This window comes from Podarcis cretensis (genome assembly GCF_951804945.1).
Source record: "Podarcis cretensis genome assembly, chromosome: 1".
NCBI classification, from domain to species: Eukaryota; Metazoa; Chordata; class Lepidosauria; order Squamata; family Lacertidae; genus Podarcis; species Podarcis cretensis.
The window spans coordinates 97,983,186-98,005,922 of NC_137170.1; the positions used below are offsets into that span (position 1 = coordinate 97,983,186).

At 39.5% G+C, this 22,737-nt stretch overlaps 1 protein-coding gene across 1 annotated transcript in view; it reads right to left on the minus strand.

Moving 5' to 3' along the window:
• Positions 1–22,737, minus strand: part of DPP10 (dipeptidyl peptidase like 10) — a 603,190-nt gene that overhangs the window by 543,237 nt on the left and 37,216 nt on the right. The window contains exons 2-3 of the mRNA XM_079993430.1: positions 8,260–8,355; positions 4,494–4,903 (exon numbers count right to left, since the gene is read on the minus strand). Of these exons, the coding sequence (XP_079849556.1) occupies positions 4,494–4,553 (60 nt within the window). The 5' untranslated portion in view covers positions 4,554–4,903; positions 8,260–8,355. The remainder of the gene's footprint in view (positions 1–4,493; positions 4,904–8,259; positions 8,356–22,737) is intronic.

A 22,737-nucleotide genomic window follows, 5' to 3' on the forward strand; every position in this document is an offset into this window, starting at 1 on the left:
TCATTAGGAAGCTGGGAACTTTATCTAAAGTCAGCTGAAATGCTTTTGCATCCTCTCTTCTGTTTTCATTGGAAGGAGACTTCACTGACAGAGTAGACAATCCGAATGTTTTGGAGTACAATTTCTCTCACCCGTGACTATTGGAAATGCTGGCTGAGGTTGTAATCCAAAACATATGTAGGGCACCAGGCAAACGAATGCTACCATAAAATGACTGTTTAAAAAAGAAATAAAGAAACCCAGAACCACACATTATTCTTCATGTAAATAAAATGAATTTTATTTATTGACGTTTAGAAAAATTTTAAAAAATGCCCATAGTTATGCCTTGTAGTGATCCAGACCAATTGCTCTAGCTGGTTCACCATGGCTTACCCTGTCTAGCAAAGGCACTGAGGCAAAATTATTTTTATTGGAATCACCTTCTAAGTTTAAGCTTCAAAATTTATATATATAAATTACTGAGTTGACTCATGGGCCCTTTGCAAGACAGGTTCCCAACAATTGTACTTTAGTTTGAAAAAGAGCTATGGGTCAGTTTCTTCAAAGCAGCAGTCACCACCATGGCAGATTATGAATACAACTGGGAAATGTGCAAATTAAGTGAGAGATGCAAACAAAATAACCCCAAATTACATTCAAAATGTCTTCCGATATTTGATCAATGTTGCATATATTTCCTTTCATCCAGTAACCACTCAGCCCTTGTAGTGTTCAATTACAGCTCAAACCACTCTCAGATCAGCTGCATCCAGCACCATTTTTTTAAGGGCTTATATTCAGACTAACAGCAATCATATATTACAAAGCTGTTTAATAGCATAAAGTTGAGGTTTTTACTTTCAAAAATATGGGCCAAAATCTAGCCCCACCATTTGAGAACTGATCACAGTTTCTTATTTTTGCAATACACAGGCATGAAAATTGGCAAATCAATCCCCTGCCAGTCTGATACAGGGTATGTTTTGTCTGCACAAAAATATAGTTAATATAATAATCCAGTTTCAAGGTGCTTCCCAAAAAAATGTATCCATAGTTTTATTAGGTGTCATGTTGCACTTTCAAACAATATATGCAACTGCCTGCCAGCCTTGCCACTGCGTAAGTAAAAGCAAAACTTCACCTTGTTCTAGTACTTGCTTTATAGTGCTACACAGGGAAAAATGATTATTCTTATAAAACATGGATCAAACTGGAAATTTCACTTGCAGTTCAAAGATTCTAATAATGACCTTTTTTGTGGGAGGAAGATTGCTCTTGCTATTCTTATTTCCTTGAAATGGAAGATGCTATACAGTTGACTGAAGCTAATGAACATGCAAACATCTCCAAGACCACTATGTTTCAGAAACATTGACTATGGTTTGTCTGTGGAAAGTGTGGCAACTTAAGATTTGAATTCATGCCATCCTCCTAAGTTGATCAGCCTTTGCTCATGCATTGTTTGCCAGAAGCCCCCAACCAGATTTTGCACTGAATGGTCTGTTTCCATGTTTTCTACCACTTTTTGCCCCCTTTATCCTCCCCATTTGTGTTGGATGGAATGTGTGGAATGGAGGCTGCACCTGGGAGCTTGAAAAAGGTGAGAACACAGGGCACCGTGCACAGAATTGTGACGATGACAGTCTCAGGATCACAATGGCACAGGACATCCTTCTCACATGACTGCAGACTATCATGATACACAAGGAATAATGATCATACATGTTTGGTACAGCTTTTCCAGAAACACTAGGTGGTGGAGCCCGGGCAGAATCACTGCAGGCAGAACCCTGGCAGAAAAAGGAAGAGGGCACCATGCATCTTCTAACTCTCAGCTCCAATGCTGTTGCAGATCCAGTTGTTCCATCAGCAATTCAGGCCCCGACAGACAGCAAACTACCCAGAATCCATGTTCATCATGGCCAATGCCTGTCTTCTCTCCATTTCATTTTGGATCCAATCCTAATTCCCACTGCACCCCAGTCTGATTCCACCAAAGGGTACTACAACAAAACCTTTTCACAGTGCCCTGTAGCATGCCAGATACCCCAGCTTGTAGACTGTACACCTACAAAGGCTGCATTCCTAACCCTGCTTGCCTGGGAGTAAGCCCCCTTGAATTCAATAGCTTTATTTCCAAACAGACGTGCTTAGGATTGCAGCCTAGACTATTAAGCTACTCCATGTACAATTTAAATGTTTTTGTCACTGTCTCGCAGTACATTCCAGCTGATTGCTGAAAAAGGGATTAGCACTTCCTCCCTACCCCCAATTTCTATTGGAAACACTACATCTAAGAAAACATGCTAAAGAGCTGGTGTTTTTTCAACTACTGAAGCATATTGTATCCCAACTTCATATTTATGTCAGCTTCTGCTACCATTTCCTTAGCACTGCAGTATCTTGAAATGTTTTCAAAGCACATAATACACCTGACATCATAAACATAGTGCAAAATATCAAAAGGTTTATCTTGGGCATTGTTATTCTTATGACAGCTGTAGCACAAAGAGTCCATGGCTAAACACAATTCGCTGGTGTTATTTCTTCTCTCCCCCTCGCTTGCTCGCTTACACACACACACACACACACACACATATTGACCAATCTGGGTTTTTAATGTGACACTAACATTTTTGTGCTTTCTTCCTGGCATGTGGTCAAGTGCATTTAATAACTGCTGCCAACAGTGAAAAAAATAGTTTCAGCTGTAGCAGATATGATACAGGTCCCATACTGCATTGCACAGCCTTCGTTTAGTACTCACAGGGTTAGGACTGCAGATCCTTAAGAGGAGTAGAAGGTGATTTTATCTTAACTGCAGTATGATCGGTTTAAATGCAATTCATAGGATTTTGCTTACCTTTATATGCAAACATGAAACAAGTGGTCATTTAGTTTCTATAGATACCATTACAATTTGTGTGGCTGATCATTAAAATCTTGTGAGAAACACATACCTTATGAATTACTCTTCGGAAATGTAGCCCATTTACACACACAAGAAGATTAAAGCTGAAATCCTATGCACACTTACCTAGGAGTGAGCCCCAGTGAACTCACCTGGGATTTGTACTGTATAGGATTTTACTATGTCATGTTTCCTATATTGTGCCCAAAACAACTAACAAAGCTAAATTTGTTTTAGAAACTAGTTTCATTGTAACTGTACTTTACATCATTCATTTCTTTAAAGAGCCTAGATCCTCACTGTTCATAAGAATGCAGGAAGCCGCTGGATTTTGCCATATCACAGGGTGCCCAGCTGTGTGCACATTTACTTGCAAGTACGGCTACAGTCCTTCAGATACTTATTTGGGTGTAAGTATCACTGAATGCAAATTGCATAGGGTTACGCTCCATGTCCCACTGCATTCAGTGGAATGTAGTTCCAAGTAAGACTGAGCCTGATTGCAGCTATAGCATTTTTATGCCCCTTCTGGCAGAATTTCAAACTTGGCATTCCGTGTTGTGCTCTATATGGTCTTTCATATATATTGCTAAATATATAAAATACCTGCTTGTGATAGAATGACTCCATAATACAGCCCAGAAAATAGCATTATGCAGGGCTCCCATACATAGATGTAATTGTAATGTAAAGGAAATAGATTAAGAAATCCTTACACCACCATACAAAAGTCTGTGCCTTGCCTGAAAAGTTATTTTCACTGCTATACATTTACCTTGCTGTAAAGGGTAGATAAGTTTATACAGAAACCACTGCAGTCCTTCTGTCGGCCCTTTTCATTGTAATATTAGCAATATCTATCATTTGCCACACATCGAATATGTATGCATGTGGCTCAAATGCAGAGTAAGGAGAATACAAAATGATGAGAGAGCTTATTTCATGTTGTTATTAGATCAATCCACGTCAGTCAAGACCGTTCACAGAATGACAGGGCCATCAATAAAAGTTCAGCTTTCCACAATATCTCTAGGCTATCCCAGCCACCAAAAACATTTTCAATTAACAAGCCAACAGCAAGCCAACTATACTCTATTTCATTTCAACTTGGCTCACATATCTATTCATACAACTGATCTGACCTTACCATTAAAATGATTGACAAGAATTCAAAATCCCAGTGCCTGAAGCATTCCATACAGTACTCAGAGAACACAAGAAACTAACGGAAAAAATCAAACAGGTTGCTAACTGTGTGTGTGGTGTTTTCCTTGGCTGTTTTGCCCCTCATTGTAGAAAGTACTGCCAAGCCTACCAAACTTGCTAATCATTATAACCCATTGCTAATATTTAAACTCAGAAAGCTCACCAACTTAGTTATCCTAAGTGAAAACTAGAAATAACAATGCAAGCATTATTCAAAAAATTCAGAATCAAAAGATTCAATACTCTTCTTATAATCCACAAGCAATCAAAATTAGTCAAGCAGATATGTCAGAGTTTCTTAAATATGCAAAATAATGAACACCACATATTCCTATATATATGCACAAAGAGAGAGATGCACACACAATCTGCAACAATAATGAATTGTCCATACCTTGATCGTCTTGGATGACTGGCATTTGACGTGATGGGACACTGTTGCAGTTTGGTTCATGTTTCAGCACCCAGGATAGCGCACAATTCCACAATGAGTTATGGAGCAAATGGCTAGAAATCCGTCCTTCTTGCTCAGACTTCTGCTGTTGCTCTCTCTCTTTCTTTCTCTCTCTCTCTCTCCCCTCCTACGAGTGCTTATGGCTCTAGAGGCTGGGATGCTGTCAGATTTGTACAAGTCTGAATCTCAGCCTTAAACTCGAGTATTCATTTGATTCATCGTTCTTCAGGTTTCTGAAGCCTCTGCACACAGAGAGCTCAAATGCTGCTTCCATTCACTTGCACTGCACCTCTCCAGCACTGAGAATGTGACAGCTCCTCAGCGCAGCCAATGATCTCGACTCACCAATCCTTTGAAAAGAACAGAATACCAGCAAACTGCATCAGTATTTACTGCAGCCCAACACACTCTCTCCTTCCTTGAAATTAATCTAACTCAGGGGGTAATTACAGATTAGCCTTCAAATCCTAACTGCACAAACACAACGCACCACAGACACATACATACACACAATTTCAGTGTTATCAATTAATTTCAGTTTCCTGAGGTAGTGCTTGGAAAAGTAGCTGAAATATATGCAGACAATGAGACATCCCATCCAGATGCTTGCATCAAAACTCACTCCTAATTTCTCTTTTGGAAAATCTGAAGGGAACCACCTGTTCTTTAGTCACACCATACACATTCCTGTGTTGAAATGGCCCCATCCCTTGGCATTAGGTTAGTACCTGGACTGTATTTTACTACAGAGTTCTCATGTTAAAACAGGATGCTGATATTATACCTTTGATCCTTTTCAAGTAGGTATAAGGGTTACACTATGCAGAATCAGATCAAATCCCTGCAGTAGTTCCCCACTTCTCCATTTCTCTTACAAGGGCTACAACAACTTGACTGACTTTCTTGTGGTCATTTTCTACAGTTCCTATGGTGCACAGAAATGCACCAAAAATGAGGCAGCTGTATTTGTAGACATGACAATCAATGCCACATATGCTGAGATGTAAGTGTGAACATGACAAACAGAGACAAAGGGAGAGGGACAGCATAGTTGACATTGTTGACATTGTTTCTCTTGTAATGCTCTTCACTGAGCTAAATCAAGTCAAATATCTTGATTTGCAACTTCATGGAAATCAGGTAAACCAGCACATTCCTGCTTTATACACTGAGGTTGCTTTCATTTGATGCATTTATTTTCTTGATATCACATGCTTAGCTCATCACAATGGGTGATATGAAATATGAGTCATATTCAGAGCAGACTCTGCTTTGAATATGACTTAGTCAGATTATCACCCAACATCTATAAGGATGATCTTGAATATTAATGTTTTCTATTATGCATACAGTCATCCATATCTATACATGAGACATTCAATGAATGGGAATGTTGATGTAAATATTTTATCCATGCTAATCATCAGGTGAAAAAGTAGGAATAAATAAGAAATTCTGTTGCCCATTTAGTAAAATTGAATGTTATTACCCTTTTCTGTCATGAGCAAAAGAAATGTGGCAGAACAGCCTCAGCTTTGTTTATATACAGGGTGGCCATGCTTTTAAAGCTCAGAGGTCTCCCGTGCCTTGGGAGGTTGATGATGTCACTGCATTCCACACTAATAGCTCTAAGTGGCAAGACCTATCATAGCCTCACAACTTAACAGAAATCAGCTTTTTGTAAACTGCTTTGAGGCTTTGTTGCACTCAAGTGGTAAAGAAACCTCGTGAAAAAATTTTTTTAAAGAAATTTAAAGAAATCAATGATCTGTTAATGGATTCTGATATATCCTGGTCATGATTCAATTCCACCCATAACATGAACTGTATATTTTGGAGCAGATTCCATTTGTACAGAATTTGGCTGCCTTTCTCCCTGGCAAAGTGACATAATTCACTTTGGTAACATGTCACTCACTACTGCCATTTGTAATACCAGCACTAAACATGGCAGATATGTCAAAGCAGAATGGACCATTGTGTGTGTAAATGTGTGTGCTTGTATGCGCAGCTAACATTTCCTCTGTGGGTAGCCTATACAAAACAGAAAACCTGAGAAACAAAGCCTACATTTTCCATATCACTTCTATGAGAAATTACATGTCACATCCTATGAGGCTGTGCCTATGCTGGAACCTTAACTAGTAGAGGCTAATAATACTATATAGTGTTTGTTTGTTATTATTGTATGTTTTTGTTATTATTGTATTTTTTGTTATTGTATGTTTTGTTATTATTGTATTATTTTGTGTTTTTGTATTGTAAGCCACCCTGCGATCTTCGGGTAAAGGGCAGTATAGAAAAGTAATAATAATAATAATAATAATAATAATAATAATACAAGCATGCTGATTTCCAGAAAACATGAGTCCAAGCAAGACTGTGTCTAGATTCAAGAGAAATTGATGAAAGAGTTCCCACAGGAAAACCTAGATCTAGGATGAAGATCTGCCTAAAGACACGAGTACTAACAGGAAGAGCAGTCTAGAGCAAAAGTCTGCCCAGTTCCAATGAGTCCATTTGGAAGAGGTTTGACCAGTCCTGAGGATCAATGAGGAAAATTCCAGGCAGGTGGATGAGCAAACAGAGAGATCCAAGGGTGAGCAGACATGGCTGGAGTAAACTGCAGGAAGTTACTCATACGTGTCCTTGCCTTTGCCCCCAAGAAGAGATAATGGCTAAATGCTTTTCCCCTGAACTAGAAAAAACATCATTTCATATTTAACAAACTGTGGTGCACAGTATTTGAAACTAATGAAATTCATTGCTAAGAGTTTGAGGAGGACTAAATATGCACTGAATTTTATGAGACCCAATAAGAACTTTATTGGAGTCTTTATGTCTTGTTTCATGCTTTGGCAAAAACCAATTTTCTGTGCAAATTTCCCCAAAAAGGCACCTAAATTAGACACCTTGAAGCTGTCAAATAAAATCCTTCTTTAGACAACAAGAGATGAGTGGGAGGGGGAGCAGACAAAGACATACAGCGTGATCAATAACTTGCTGGCGTTGTGTTTGGATGGACTTCTACAAAATGTTAATTTATCTGTCCCTAGGAGGCATAAATTTCACTGATTAACCTCTCAGTCTTATTTTATCTGACCTAATTATAATATAAGCCTAACAAGGGGTCTCAAGAATGATAATGACTCTTTAAGTGGATCATTTATCAAGATAAAACATCATAGGGACAACTCCAATCAATAGGATGGGATTCCATAAAACGCTGCCTAAAATTCTCTGCAGGGCTGTTGTGGCGCTCACTCTTTGGATAAATGCCATCCACTTCTAGTCTTTTCTTTCTTTAATGCAACTTTTAATCCTTCGTAGTGCTTGTAATCCTCTTTGGTAACTGGCTGCTTAACTAAATTCAGTTCTTCTTAGCATTGCACCTCGTTTGCTGCCTGCTAATGTGCATATTTGCCGTTGGCTTGTTCCAGAAGGAGGAAGAGGACAGATTGAAAAAAACGTTTCATAGCCTTCAGGGTGCAACTAAATAACAAAGTGGATTCCAAAAATGTACTGGAGAGCATACAAAAGCCATGGACAGCTGCCTAGATTTCACATTACAGTACAGAGGAGGAAATCATAATGATGACTCTCCTCCTCCCAACAGCCCTAACAGCAACATAGGAAGCTGCATATCCTCAGACCATTGGGTCCATTTAGCAGTGGCTCTGCACGCAGGGTTCTCTCCCAGCCCTACCTGGAGATGCAAGGGATTGAACTGGGTTCCTTCTGCATGCAAGGCAGCTGCTCCACCACTGAGCAATGGCCCCTCCCAAACAGAACCTCAATCATTCTGGAAGAAGGGCAGAATTGAAATACAATTAATTAATCGATCAATAAATCATCAAACAAGCTGCTTCCTTTGAAGGCAGAAAAATCTTTAAAGAACTCCCATAAGTCCAGAGGACAGCATCACCAAAACTTACGTTGTTCAAAGCCCTGCAGTTAAAACACATCAACAGCAACTGCAGGACACTAATACCATCATTGCAGCCATCTAATTAGAGAGACTATTCCCTGCAGCACTTGATCGTTATTCAGATCTCTCAGTACCCTGTTGTTAATACTCTAATTCCCAGTATTGTTCCCTTGCCACACATATTTGCCTCAGCCTTACTTCCAAAGCCTTATGTTCTTCCTTACCAGCGCTGCCAAAGTCAAATTTTTCAAATTATGATGCATCTAATGGATGTGATAGCAAAAGAGATGAGCAAACCAATATACTAAAGTTTTGATAGGCAAGGAGCACTCAAGGGACGATCCCAATTGCTATTTTGCTTTCCTTCGACAAAATGCTCTCAGGCAGTATTTTTTCCTTTTATTGCTTCTTATACGCTCTGTGAGCTGGACCATGGACTTACTAAACACTAGCAACTACTGATATCAACTGAGCATATTCTAATTAGAAGGGGTAGCAATAAGCTTTTATGAACAAGTGCAAGGCAGATTTCTGAGTGATTGGTAACTCCATCCAATGGCAAAGAGCAAAACCTCAGAATCTTGACTAGTGTTAGAAATGGAGGGGGGGCAAGTTTTGATCCTACGGGGCGGGGGGCAAAGGAAATGGCATTGTTTCCACTTTACATTCCTTCAGATCTAGACTCACAGTTCTATTCATGTGAGGGTAAAGTAGGAAATAGGAAGGCCAAATAATCATTTTTTAAAAAAAGTTGAAGTGTGTTAATTAAGAAAAAATTAAAACACTCACAAAGTTCTTAAGGTTGGTTCTGCTCATATCACATCATGGAGTACCTCACAAGAAGTGGCAATGGAAGTGACCATCATCTAGCCTACCCTATTACCAGTGGGGCAGTATACTCCATAACCAAAATACACTGACATGCAAAAAACAGAAGAACATAGTATACTAAGATGACAGCATGCCACAAGAGAAGAGCAAAAGGAATGAAGTTTTACATACCATGGATATATGTAAGACAACAAATAAGATTATTCCCAATGGATATGTTAAAGACAGGCTACCACACATACACACACGCTTGGCAGATCACCAGCCAATGTTATACAGAAAGCAGGATAGAAATTGAATAAATAATTTAAAATATAATATTTTATATGTTATTTTGTAAACTGCTTGGCGAATGTCTCAGTGGTAAGTGGTGTGAGTGGGTGTAAGAGAGATTTATAAAAATGACACTTATCTGAGCTCTCCATAACACAACAAAGAGCATGCAGGGACCATTTATTTTGTCTGTCTGTTAAGTTATCCTGCCTTTTATCTATCAAACAAATGACCTTGTGATTTGATGGACTGCTTGTACATGTGACTACAGGGAAACACAGTACTTTTTAAAAGTGTCAGCTCAGTAAAATTTCTTAATTTGTCTTTTACTTGTGGCTCCCAAACCGATGACGACTATTTTTTAAAAAAGCAAACAAACACATAGATAAATGTGATCATACACTAGATTATGTTTGCAAGAAAAGCAAAATAAATTTGAGCCGGTTGCTTAGAACTGGCTTCATGATGTTTAACTTCAACCAATATTGAGGGGAGGGAAATAATGTAGCACTCTGACCCACTAGAAGAATTAAGTGGGGTGGGGGAGAAATAGAAATAGTTTAGATTGTTCCTCACTAAAAGATATACTGTCACCCACACATCTCACTAAGTGTTTGATGCTTTGATCAGAAAATATTCATGGCACTCGGTACAATTCTAAGGTTTTCTCACATTATGCATTTCCACATTAAGCTTTTTAGTAACTGTGTTTCATAAACAGTAGGGCATCATGAAGCTACGCCATTATCTAAGCACTTGAGGTTATTTTAATTTCAGCAAACCCTTATTTACACCAATCACCTCTAGTTAGATTCTTCTTTATAGCTCTATTCAGGTGTTATAATTCCCCAGGTGAGTAGCACTGAGGGGGGAGAGCAGGGGTGAATGCCTAAAACTCCACCCTGGTCCCACTGTCCTCCACAAGTTGATTGTCTGAAGTGGGAGGAGCCGCTGGTATTTATGGAGACTATCAGCATGGTTCTGAATGCCCTTCTGACAGCACAGGAGACACTCTGCTTCAGAGGTTCATTCTCCAACTCCAATGGAGATGGGATACAGCTTAGTACACACATCTGTGCTCCTACACATATGGTGGTACTCATGTGGGGGATTGCAGCACCTGAACAAATCTAACTTCTGCATGCTTTGTGTCATACAGCACATTGCTGGCCTCTTCAACCCATTGCAACAGAACATTCATAGTGGAAAAGAATCCAAAACAATGAACCAAATTTCATGTAAGAGATGAGCTGCTACCAATATTTAAGGCACTCCTACATTTCCAGGCTATCGCGAATGGCCAAAATATAAAAATTACAAAAGGGGTCATTCTGTTTATAGCTTTCTATACTTCTTCCAACAGCTAAATTTAACTAATATGGGTGACAATGGGACCAACACATTATTAAGTAGCATGGCAGCATTCCTTATCCACCATAAAATGAATGGAAAAAACAGGTGGGGCAGAAAGAGAGAAATAATGTGTAGAAATTTTTGGTCATTTCTCCTCTCCTCCTTCTGGATTTCCACGTGTTCCTTACATGGTAAGTGGGGGGGGGGGATGCTGAGCAAAACAATGCAACTTTCCAAAAGCTCTCAGGGTGTGATGCTGGCCTTTTCCATAACCCTTTCCTTGGGCCTCAGGTTGTTCGCTCCCCTTCCCCTTCAGCCCTGAGAGAACTGCACAAGCTTGTCTTGGAGATGATCATAGAATGTCACATCCATTCCCTACACATAAGGGACCCTGGCGATAGATTCAAGTCAGGTCACTTGCTCCCATTTGCCAACCTCAGCTGCGAGTGTCTGCTGACAGAGGACTACAGTCCTGTGTGCATTGTTCTATATGGCAGAGATTTTCTCTGGCAGTGTGTTTGTATAACCCTCAGCCCATGACAGTTTTGAGTGTCTACTGAGGCAGCAGAGGAACTTTGATGAACTACAAAAATCTAAGATGAAGTTTGCCTTTTTGACAGAAACATTGGGCCCTTGAGAAAAGCAATACCTCTGGACCTTTAAGACATGCACCATTCCACTGTCAGTTAGAGAAGGGCTCAACTAGCACAGAAGACATCTCTCCAACCTTTCTGAACAAAATTGCTCAAGACAGCATTAAGGACTGTTAAGAGGGAAACAGGATCCAAAAAAGGAAGATTTTGTATAAAGAGTGGGGTAGATAATTTGGGGGGGGGATCAGGCATGGAGAACTTGTGGTGCTCTAGCTGTGGTTAGACTCCACTTTCCATCAGCCCCATCAATGTGGACAATGTTCAGGAATGATAGAAGTTGTCATTGAGCAACATCTGGAGGACCACAGGTCTCCCATCCCTCCTTTAAACATTATCAGCAACCACAATGGCAGAGAGTGCAGCACAAACAGACCTCCTATATCCAGGTTCATATTAACATACAAATGCTGCCTAATTAAAAACAAACACTGGGTTATGTCCAGAGAATCTCCAGCTCTTCGCAAGGGTACTTCCCCATTGCCACCTTCACGCTTCAGCCCCCATCACCCTCAAAGCCTGAATAAAACTAACTCTTGAAGGTGCTCTCCAGAATGTCATGGAATGGGACATGGGAGGCTGCAACAGGAGAAGAGAATCAACAGAAATGGAAAGTGTGTTAGATAACTTGGGATCAAACATATTAACTAAAACTAGGGTTAATTTATTTTAGATCTTTTGTTGAGGGCTGCATGTAGAGGCCCATCATAGTACCAACCCAACTCATTATGCTGCCCCAATTTTCCAGTAACTATTCCAGCAAATGGTTTTAAATTTGGAAAGGCAGCATACAAATAACATGACTGACTGATTGATGGGATTTCCAGCAGCTAGAAATCCCAAATGTGAAGAGTGCTATTGCGTTCACGTCCTGCTTGTGGATTTCCTAAAGGCACCTGGCTGGTCACTGTGTGAACAGAATGTCAAGCCAGATGGGCCTATGCATGGCCTGATGCAACAGACTTCTTCTTATGTTGTTATGTGACACAGTCACATCCAGGATACGCTACAATGTTTTGTTAAGGGAGTATAACTTGTTAGTTGAATTATCCAATTTAGCTAATGGAGGGGGGGATCCCCTTTTCTTCCTAAGAAACGCATACAAACAAAATCCAGAAAACCTTTTGCAAAGCTGCAAAGCTGTTAGGAAGCCCACAAGCTAGATGGAACAGGAGTAAATGTCCTGAAGCTGGAAATATTGCTCAACTCCAATTCAAATGGTCTCCACCAGTGGTCCTAAAAATAAAAACAAATGTGAAACCTGCTAATGGATGCTGGTCATACAACCAGGTTTCTTTCTTTCTCTTCTGCTTTTCGTGAAACAGATATTTACAGTCAGTTCTGGAGAAATGTTCCCTGGGTCTGCCATTGTAATAAAACAGTTTATCTGGGAGTTTTCCACAACCACTTTGACTTTACAATACAATTTTTTCAATATTTGCTGGTGGGTTGTATTTTTTATTTCAGGTCAACACCTTCTGATATATGTTCGGTGTTGTACAAACAGGGAGTGGGGAATGACAGATATTTATAGTTAGCATGGGAAGAGGGTATTCCCTTGCAATATATATAGAAAACATATAAGCTATATTTGGGATCCAGACACAAACACACCACCTCAGCCTTATATTCCAAATTTACTGTTTATGTTGCTGGGAAATGAAAGTCAATCTGATGGGAAAAGCCTGGGTGGCAGGTGGGGGAAGGATTATAAAATCTCACTACTTGACAAGTAAATATAATTGTTTGTCCTTCCACAGACCTGTTTTCTTCACTGGTTTTAAATTGGTGGATTGGGGACTCATAAATAGGCAGTGTCCCAAATTTAGGTGAGTCAAAGCAGTAGATTCAATGGCATTTTCATTTCTTTCGATTTTGTTTGAAGGAGTGGGGTAGGCACACAGACCCAAAACAACGGAAGACAGAACTAGTTTACTTTTCATACTTGTATAGAAAGGGGAATTTTGCCTGGTCCATCTTGTCATGTAGGATTGGAAAGATGCAGCCTTCTACACAAATGCATCTTGTCTCCCTACAGAGAAAAACAGAAAGATGACCATATGGCAAAACATTACAAACATGCCCTTGGATTGCTGTTGATGTCATCAATCAATAAACAACTGATTTGGGAGTGAGTTCCAGTTAAGGATGGGGCAGAAATTTGATTTTGTTTGCATTTTATTGGAAATTTACCTAATTCACACTTTCCACACCAATACACAAACCAAAACATAGCTATCCTTTGAAATTCACACATCTTCACACTTTGTGCTACAGCCAAAGCGTGCAAAAATTCACATGTTAGGGGGAAATATGTATTAAAACGAATATATTTATGTGGGAGGGGAATACAAAAGTGCAAAATATTAGGGGAAAACTGCAAAAATGCTTATATTAGTTAAAACTGCATTAAAAATTGTGTTTACTGGGAGAAATTTGCACTAAGATGCTAATGAATTTCATGAGGAGCTTTTTAAAAAATGCTGAGGAAATATAGAGATCTGAAGATTGGAAAATAGGGAAAGCCAAATCTAGTCCCAGAAAACTCAGTGTCACTAACTTCTGAATGCAATATACATTGTACTGGACATGTATCTTGGTGACTCCAAAAAAAAAAAGACTGCAGCTTGTTGACAGACAAAACAGTAGACAGAATGTGAAAAAGAAACCTGCAGGATTTGTCACCTGCAGCAACCCTCAGTGCTAACTGAAGTTTTCTTTTGGCAGAAATATAATTTTAATTGGATTAGACATTATAGGCATATATAACAAGGCAAGCTGAAGAGCACTGAGACACAACAGAAAGGTACAATTCAGGAAGTGGCTTGTAATTCCCTTGGGTCTGTTGGAAGAAAGTGGATTTACATTTCAGGACATTCAAGTTAAGGTGCTATGAATTGGCAGCCATAGACTGTAGACAATCAACTGAGCTCATTGTCAGTTCAGTAGGAAAAAGATGAATGAGAAGATATGAAAAAGAGAAATGTGCTTAGAAAACTAGCAAAAGAAAAGGTAGTAATAATGGTCAACAGGGTCTAAAATGTTGCAAAAATAGAAAGCTGAACTGCACCACACTTGAGTATGAGAATATTAATATTTCCTCTTTAACTTGGACTGTCAAAAGCATTGCAATGGAATTGGATATCAGTTTTAAAAGATCTAAGTAGGAACTAGGAGGAACCTCACATGACACAGGAAATAACACTGACATAATTAACTCTTCATCTGTAAAATGGATGAAATATGGTATTACTACCTTGCAAGTCAATAAGGTTTATCACACCAATGTATGAATTAGAAGAGCCCTCCTGGATCCAGTACAGTGGTACCTCGGGTTAAGTACTTAATTCGTTCCGGAGGTCCATTCTTAACCTGAAACTGTTCTTAACCTGAAGCACCACTTTAGCTAATGGGGCCTCCCGCTGCCGCCGCACTGCCAGAGCACGATTTCTGTTCTCATCCTGAAGCAAATTTCTTAACCCAAGCTACTATTTCTGGGTTAGCTGAGTCTGTAACCTGAAGCGTATGTAACCTGAAGCATATGTAACCTGAGGTAGCACTGTACCATGTTTCCTACAGTGATCAGCCAGATGCCTTCAGGTGCCTCACAAGAAAAGGAAGAGTGAAATCAGTTTTTCCTGTTTTCTGCCCCCCCCTGCCCCTCCCCCCTACAAAATGCTGTCTCTGAGTCTGGATGTAACTTATTGTAATCATAATTCATTGCCACTGGTGGTTTTATCCTCCATGAATTTGTGCAAGCCTAACCATACGTCCTACTGAATTCAATGGGGCTTGCTCCCAGGTAAATTGAGTTAGGAATGCAGCCTAATAGTGGCATCACCAGGAATAGACAATGTAGTGGAACAGTGACACACACCAAGGGTATCATAACAGCAGTGCCATCACTGCTTATTGTGATGGTGCAGAATAAGGGCTATGTGATGCTGAGGTTGTGATAGTAATGTGGACACACAGGCAAGAGCACTGGATTGCCTCTACCAGTGTCCCCCACCCATTCCTGACCACACCACCATTCTTCCCTGTCCCTGCACAGTGTTGATAAGTGGCGCAATGCCGCTGCTGGGAAGGTGGTGCCGTGGTACTGCCCTACCATATTGGCTGCTCCTGGGCATTATCTCTGTGGAAAAGTACTTCCTTTCATCTGTTCTGAATCTTTACATAATTCATATTTAATAGATTATACCAAGTTCCCAGCATGCATAAATTTATGCACATCTACCACCACCACCCCACTATGCAGCTTTTTCTAAACTAAAAGTCCTCCAAGGACATATTTTTTTCCAGTTACTCCCTGTATAAGTGCAAAGAACACTACAAAAGCACCACACAAATGTAAGCATTACTGTATTGCTATTTTATTTGCTAACATGGGTGGATTTGTAAACATGTGCCTCCTGCAAGCATCTCATCTTGCTAGTACTCTAGCAATATAAACCTATGCAAACACTTGACATCCAAGGAAAGTGTGATTCAACCAAACTTGTGGGTTTATTTACCCCAATGGCTGCAGAGTTTTCACTTACATTAACACTGGCTGTTGCTTCAGATTTGTAGGTTTTGCCAGCCACACACAAATGTACACCAGCCCCCTTAACATATTGGTGTTAGATGGTGCAAAGTTGTCAGTCAACATCAAGGCTGGCTTACCAGTGCCATATTGTTATAGCTCTTCTGCATCCTGGCTACAAACCAGACTTTCATTTCAACAAACATGATTCAGCAAACTAGGTGGCTAAAATACCACTCAAAACAACTGAAGACTGTTTAGGTAGGCTTGCAAAAGCTCTCTGTTTCAGTGACCAAGATAAATTACACCACAGAAGCTCATTTTCTAAGTGTTCAAGCTGTCTTCCTTGCCCTCCTACTAGTATTCAAAAAGCAGAATGAAAAACCTTAAGTCAAAGCCACAGCAAACACTTCCCCACCCCAAATTGAAACCATCTCTAGCTTTAAAACCCAAATGCCCAATTAAATGCAAGTGGAATGTAATTATTAGCATTCCTAAAGCAAAATAAAACCAAAACAACAAGAATATGTTAATTCAGCAACCTTAACGAAGAATCTCTATGGAAGTTCGTGGGAAGAAAAAATCCATTGTCTGTCAAAATATGGTTATACACTGAAACAATAAATGTCAGTTAAACCACAATTCATGTGAATAGCAATTTCCAACACAGTTCTTTGGCATTTTAACACACGATAGTTGGGGCTGTTTAACTGTTCAGATAGCCATATGAGTGTTGTCAACTGAACTTTCAATGAAAAACAAAGTTTTATTTCATACAGTCAAGCTGGTCATCCTAACCTGGCTGTAATGAGACATTACGGAATTCAACAGACTTTTTTTTACTCCTAGCATATCTTGGTTCCACAGTGAACCTGAAAAGCACCTACAGTTTGTGCCACTTCAAAATCAAAAAGCAAATTGATCAAGTATTACTTTTAATTCAGAGCATTCTGCTGGCTACGTAAAGAATGATAACCAATTGTGTATAAAGGACTTCCATGAGCAGAACATGACTCCCCCTTTCTCTCCTGACCCTGGAACAGCAAACAGGTACAATACCATAGTAAAGTTCTGGCCATTTTCAACCAGTATTTGGACTCCTCGGCAGCATCCTACCACTATCAGTAACAGCTTCCAGAACTATATATATGTGTGCAATTTGAGACTTTTGCAGAACTATATACTCAGTTTGCAGAATCAGCTGAAGAGCGGCTAATGTCAATAAAAAAGTACTTAACCACAGAAGAAAAATCCAGAACGACATGCTTTCACCACCAGCAGTCAATTTATGCTCTGAGCCTAAAAGCGCCAAGCTGAAAGAGGCATGAAATCTACTTTGCATGTATTTCCTTTGAACATTATTAACGCTGAATATATATGTCTTCCAAATCCATATCCTGTGGACTTCATCCCTACCTAACCCCACCTTGGCCCAACGTCATTTTTCCAAATTAGAGTTGAAATGCATACAAGTTTGCCTTGAGGTTGTGAATACTACTTTGACAGTGTGCTTACATGCGAGTCCTTTTGAGTTAAATTAGGCTTACCCACAGAAAAAAATAATGCATAGGAAATGTCTAACTAAAACTGAAAAATGCATTCAGTTCATTTGGCAACTTCCTTTTTATTTTATTGAATAGTGTGATAATGATCAGGTGGCACACAGGGTTGGTTCACAGATGCATGTTCTATTGCTTGATGGCTTCATCATCAAATAGAGCCATCACACATCAAACAGTGTCCCCCATCATATATTTGAGCAGCTAAGTATAGAATCTTACATTTGTCCCTGCTGAAATTCATTTTGTTCTGGCCCAGTTCTCTGTTCTGTTAAGGCCATCTTGAATTCCAGTTCTGCAATAGCTACTCTTTCCAGTTTAGTGTCATCTACAATTTTTATGAACATCCCCTCAATTCCTTCATCCACATCATTTATAAAGTCGTTGAACAACAATGGGTCCTGGACAGAACTCAGCAGCACCTCACTTGTCGCTTTTTCCAGTTACTTCTGGGAATATTCCCTGCCTGAAACCGGGGAAAGTCACTGCCAGCTGATATAGATAATACTGAATTTGGTGGACCAATGATCTGACTTGATACAAGACCACTTCCTCTGCTCCTAAAAGTAGCATTTTAAAAAAATGTTAATAATATTTTCTGTTTCCCAAAATTTCATCAAAATTGGTCAAAATAAGTGGATGTCAGCCCAGCCTTCTTGGCTCCTACCCTTCTATTAAGTACAGAAAGGAAGTGCACATTAAAGGAAATACCTAAATCAAACAAATTCCCCTCAAACAACCTCAGAAGTTGAGAAATCTCCCTGACTAGACTGTAGCTGTGTCTGGGAGCTTTTTTAGCTCAAAAGCAAGCTAAATGTTTTTCACATTAATCAATCAATTATAAAATGGCTATTTCTCATGCCAATATTGGCATATAGTCTGTGTCTTGGAGGTCAGAGTTTTTACAGACGTGTCTATATGCTGGTGGTTCCATTCAGAGCAAGCTGGCTCATTTCTAGCCATGTGCTCAGCAGATGGGCTGCACTTTGCTAAGCGTATTTGACACACAGCATTACAGAACTTGCTGCATGAGGAAAAACTATCTGCAGTGCCCAGAGAAGAGAGCCCAGCTTCTATAAACAGTGACCATCCTGCATTCTCATAGGATGGCAAATTTTAGATACATTACTCTGTAAGTATAATGACTTTAGAGAAAATCCTTCCATCCAAGCTGTGTTCCTGTCACACTTCAATCGTGCTGCTCCCTATCAGTTACGGTATGCATATCTTTCAAGGCCCCTGTTATTTATGAAAGTGTCAACAGAAAAGTGTGGGGATAGGGCTTTATATGTGTAATTTCCCCGTTGGTGGAGGCTGATGGTGGTGGCCCAGAACAGTGCTCTGGCTGCTGCTGAATAATTCTGAATTGTTACATTGCAATTCTGTATGTTCTGTAACTCAGACATAAGGTCCACTGAGTTCAATAAGACTTTGCTTCAGAGCTATGGCTGCAATGTGTATAGCAGAGCTTTCCGAACTTTTCAAGTTGGTGACACAGTTTTTGGACATGCATCATTTTGCAACACAGTAATTCAGTTTTGCATAATTTCATGACACAGTAATTCAGTTTTACTAGAAAACCGGAGGTTAAACTAACCCTTTCCAACCCCACTTCAGCCAACACACCAACGTGTCATGACACACAGTTTGGAAAGCTCTGGTGCATAGGATTGTACCCTCCAGGGTGCTTTTTTCTTTCTCTCAATGCCATGAATTGTTTTTTCCTTAATGCCTTCACCCACCATAGCTGTCAACGTTTCCCATTTTTAAAGGGAAATTCCCTTATTCCAAATAGGATTCCTCGCAAGAAAAGGGAAAAGTTGACAGCTATGTCACCCACCCCAACAATATACAATATTAAATTTATGTATCTACTACAGATTTTCCTTAATTTCCTTAACTTAAGTTTAGGAATTTTTACAATCAGCCAAGTGTAAGAAATTGTACAAATGATTTATTTATTTTTAAGCACACATTTCATGTATTGCTCCATTGTTGTGTGGATGTGAACCCTGATGGTTTTCCCATACTGTGAAATCAGTCATTAAGTCCAAACTGGAGACAGGGCGGTGTTATACCACTGCAAAATTCCTGAGTTAAAACCATGAGGTGAAGACTGAGTGCAGAAGAAATTGCAACATTATATTATATTATATTATATTATATTAATAATTACATTATAACTATTATTATATTAATTAAATAGATATTAAACCCCATCTTCAGTTGCCTAAGTCAAGCCTACAACAGATACTTTCTTTAAAGTCCCCTTACGATATTGCTTCCAAAAATGAGCTAACCAAAATGGCCACATCCAAAGTTTAGGCTTTGTTTGCTTTTTTAAGGAGCAGGGGGGACCTGGAATACTTTTTCCACCTCTGGGGCTTTCTTTTAATGGCCTTTGCAGAATAGGAAAAATATTTCCGCTTCTGCGGTCCTCAGTAAATAGCTTTCCAGTTAATTGTAGAATTTTTCCAAATAATATTGTTTTGCTCCCTGTTAACTTGGTTTCCAGCTTTACACAATTAATTATGGAAGCATTCAGAGGCCTCCATTTTACACCACTTAGTTAATAAGGAATGAATGTTTAATGGGTGCTCCTTTCAGACTATTTAATTTAATGAGAGAATTTGCAAGAAAAGGAAGTAAGGAGGATCAATTTAGCATGTAGCTACCTGCAACAGAAAAAAAGCAAGACAAGAATGTCAAGGGAAATAGCATATGCATTCATTTATTATTCAAATGCACCACAAGTCCCATATTGAGAGCTTGGGGTGTTGTATAATCACAAGATGTACAATTTATTAGGCCAAACAGGTTTTCCATCTATCAAAAACAGAAGGGAAAACAACTTTAATTTTAATACATTCCATCAGTTAAAACTTGTAAACACTGTGTGTTCTGCAGGGGAATAAATGTAGACTATAGTAGGCCCTGGCTGAGTAAAGCAGAAGCCAAATTAGCTTTCTCTGGGGGTGATATGGGCAATGTAAGCCACATGTGGCACCATTCATCTCAAGGATGCAAGCACATGGAGAGAAGAGAATCATACTACAAATCTGCACTCAATCAGAGAAATGGGATAGTGGTACACTTCTCTTCACAATGTGGGTGAATGCTTGAGTCAAATGGTTCAATGGTTAAGAACTTTGCTTCAGGATGAGAACAGAAATCGTGCAGCGGCAGCGCAGCGGCAGCAGGAGGTCCCATTAGCTAAAGTGGTGCTTCAGGTTAAGAACAGTTTCAGGTTAAGAACTGACCTCCGGAACGAATTAAGTACTTAACCCGAGGTACCAGTGTAAGTCCAGTACTTAACTTCAAAGATAAGTCATATGGATTCAACCTCTGAGATGTTGCTTTCTACCAGATTAAAAGCCACAGGTTTTAAAACCTCTGTCCATGATCCAGAGAAAGGCACAGCACACCCTCCTTCAGAATCACATGGCAGGCTACTTTTCAAAATAATGGTCAGAAGTAGGCTTTGGTGCAGAGTTGTGGTTGTTGTTTTGTTTTTAAAAGCCGTAATTTCTGCTAGATACACATACTGCCTTGATACTGATGTTGGCCCCTGCCTTAAGGCCAATACACACATTACTTTTTAATACCAGTTTTGCATACTACAAATCCATTATGAAGATCAGAAACTGTAATTTTAACTTAATGGTATGCATTTGATCACCTTGTTTCCAGGGCAAAGTTAAACCAAACATTTCTCAACTTACAAAATACATGTACCCCATGTATTTCTGAACATGCACTTGGAAAACTAGCACAAGAAGTACAGTAGCTCATATATCTGGGTAGTCAACTTACAACTTCTTTGTCAATTTTGTGCATCAACAAGGAAATCCCTGTTTAGGGGAGCTTTTAATGTTTGATGCATTACGTTATCTTAATATTTTGCTGGAAGCCACCTGGAGTGGCTGGGGAAGCCCAGTCAGATGGGCGGGGTATAAATAATAATAATAATAATAATAATAATAATAATAATAATAAATTTGCCACCTAACCACTTAAAATGTGGTGCTGAAGGATTGTAAGACATGGGTCTTAAGAGCTCTCTTGATCTAAAGTATGCATGTACCTGCATCTTATTAAGCCCTTCATAATTTACCCTTCTAACTCCCCATTCAATACTTTCTACAATCATTATCCACGTGTACTCTCTCTTCTTGCAATTACTGGGCGGTTTGGGGATTATTGAATTCATGCATTTCATTAAACCAGTAGTGCCAAAGTTGTGCACAAACACCTATAGATATTGCTGACATATTTTGTTAAGGGGCAAGAAAGGACCGAGGAAACATCTTTATACCATTGCAAAACAGCTGAGAAGATTGCCTCTTCACCATAAAGTGGGTGAATTAGTAAGAACAAGGTGTCTGAGGGAGATGGATATATAGGCTGTCCACTGAAAGCAAGGGTAGGAAACCTCTAACTTGGGACCTGAATGTCTGGTGGAATGCAGAGAACAAGTGGGAAACAGCTAGGTATCTCTGTATATTCATTATAGGGAAGCTGTACTGTAGGTGGTGTCACTCGGTACATCAAAGAGGGCATTGGGCAGTCAACTAGAAATCCCCAAGGGGTAGACATGTTGTGAGTGGTAATACTGGGCCCCAGTAATAGTTTAGTTCTGGGGATGTGTTCTCATCCCTTTGATCAAAATGCTCAGGGAGATCTTGAGCTGAGGAATGAAATCAAGGTAGCATCCAAAAGAGGAAATGTTGTAGTCAGTGCTTTTTTTCTGGGGGTACTCAGGGGTATGCATACCGCTAAACATTTTGTGAATCTAAGTTTGGCCTCATTGAGGGGCAGTATTTCAATATGAGTAGGAAAATAAGAGTACCCCTAAACATTTTTTAAGAAAAAAAAGCACTGGTTGTAGTCATGGGTCACTTCAACTATCCTCACATAGACTGGCTACATATGTGTTCCAGTCATGACAAAGATGTAAAATTTCTAGATACTCTAAATGGCTGCACCTGGGAACAGTTGATCATAGGAGGAAGCAGAGGGGAAGCAACCCTGAATCAAGCACCTACTGTGAAATATAAGTGTT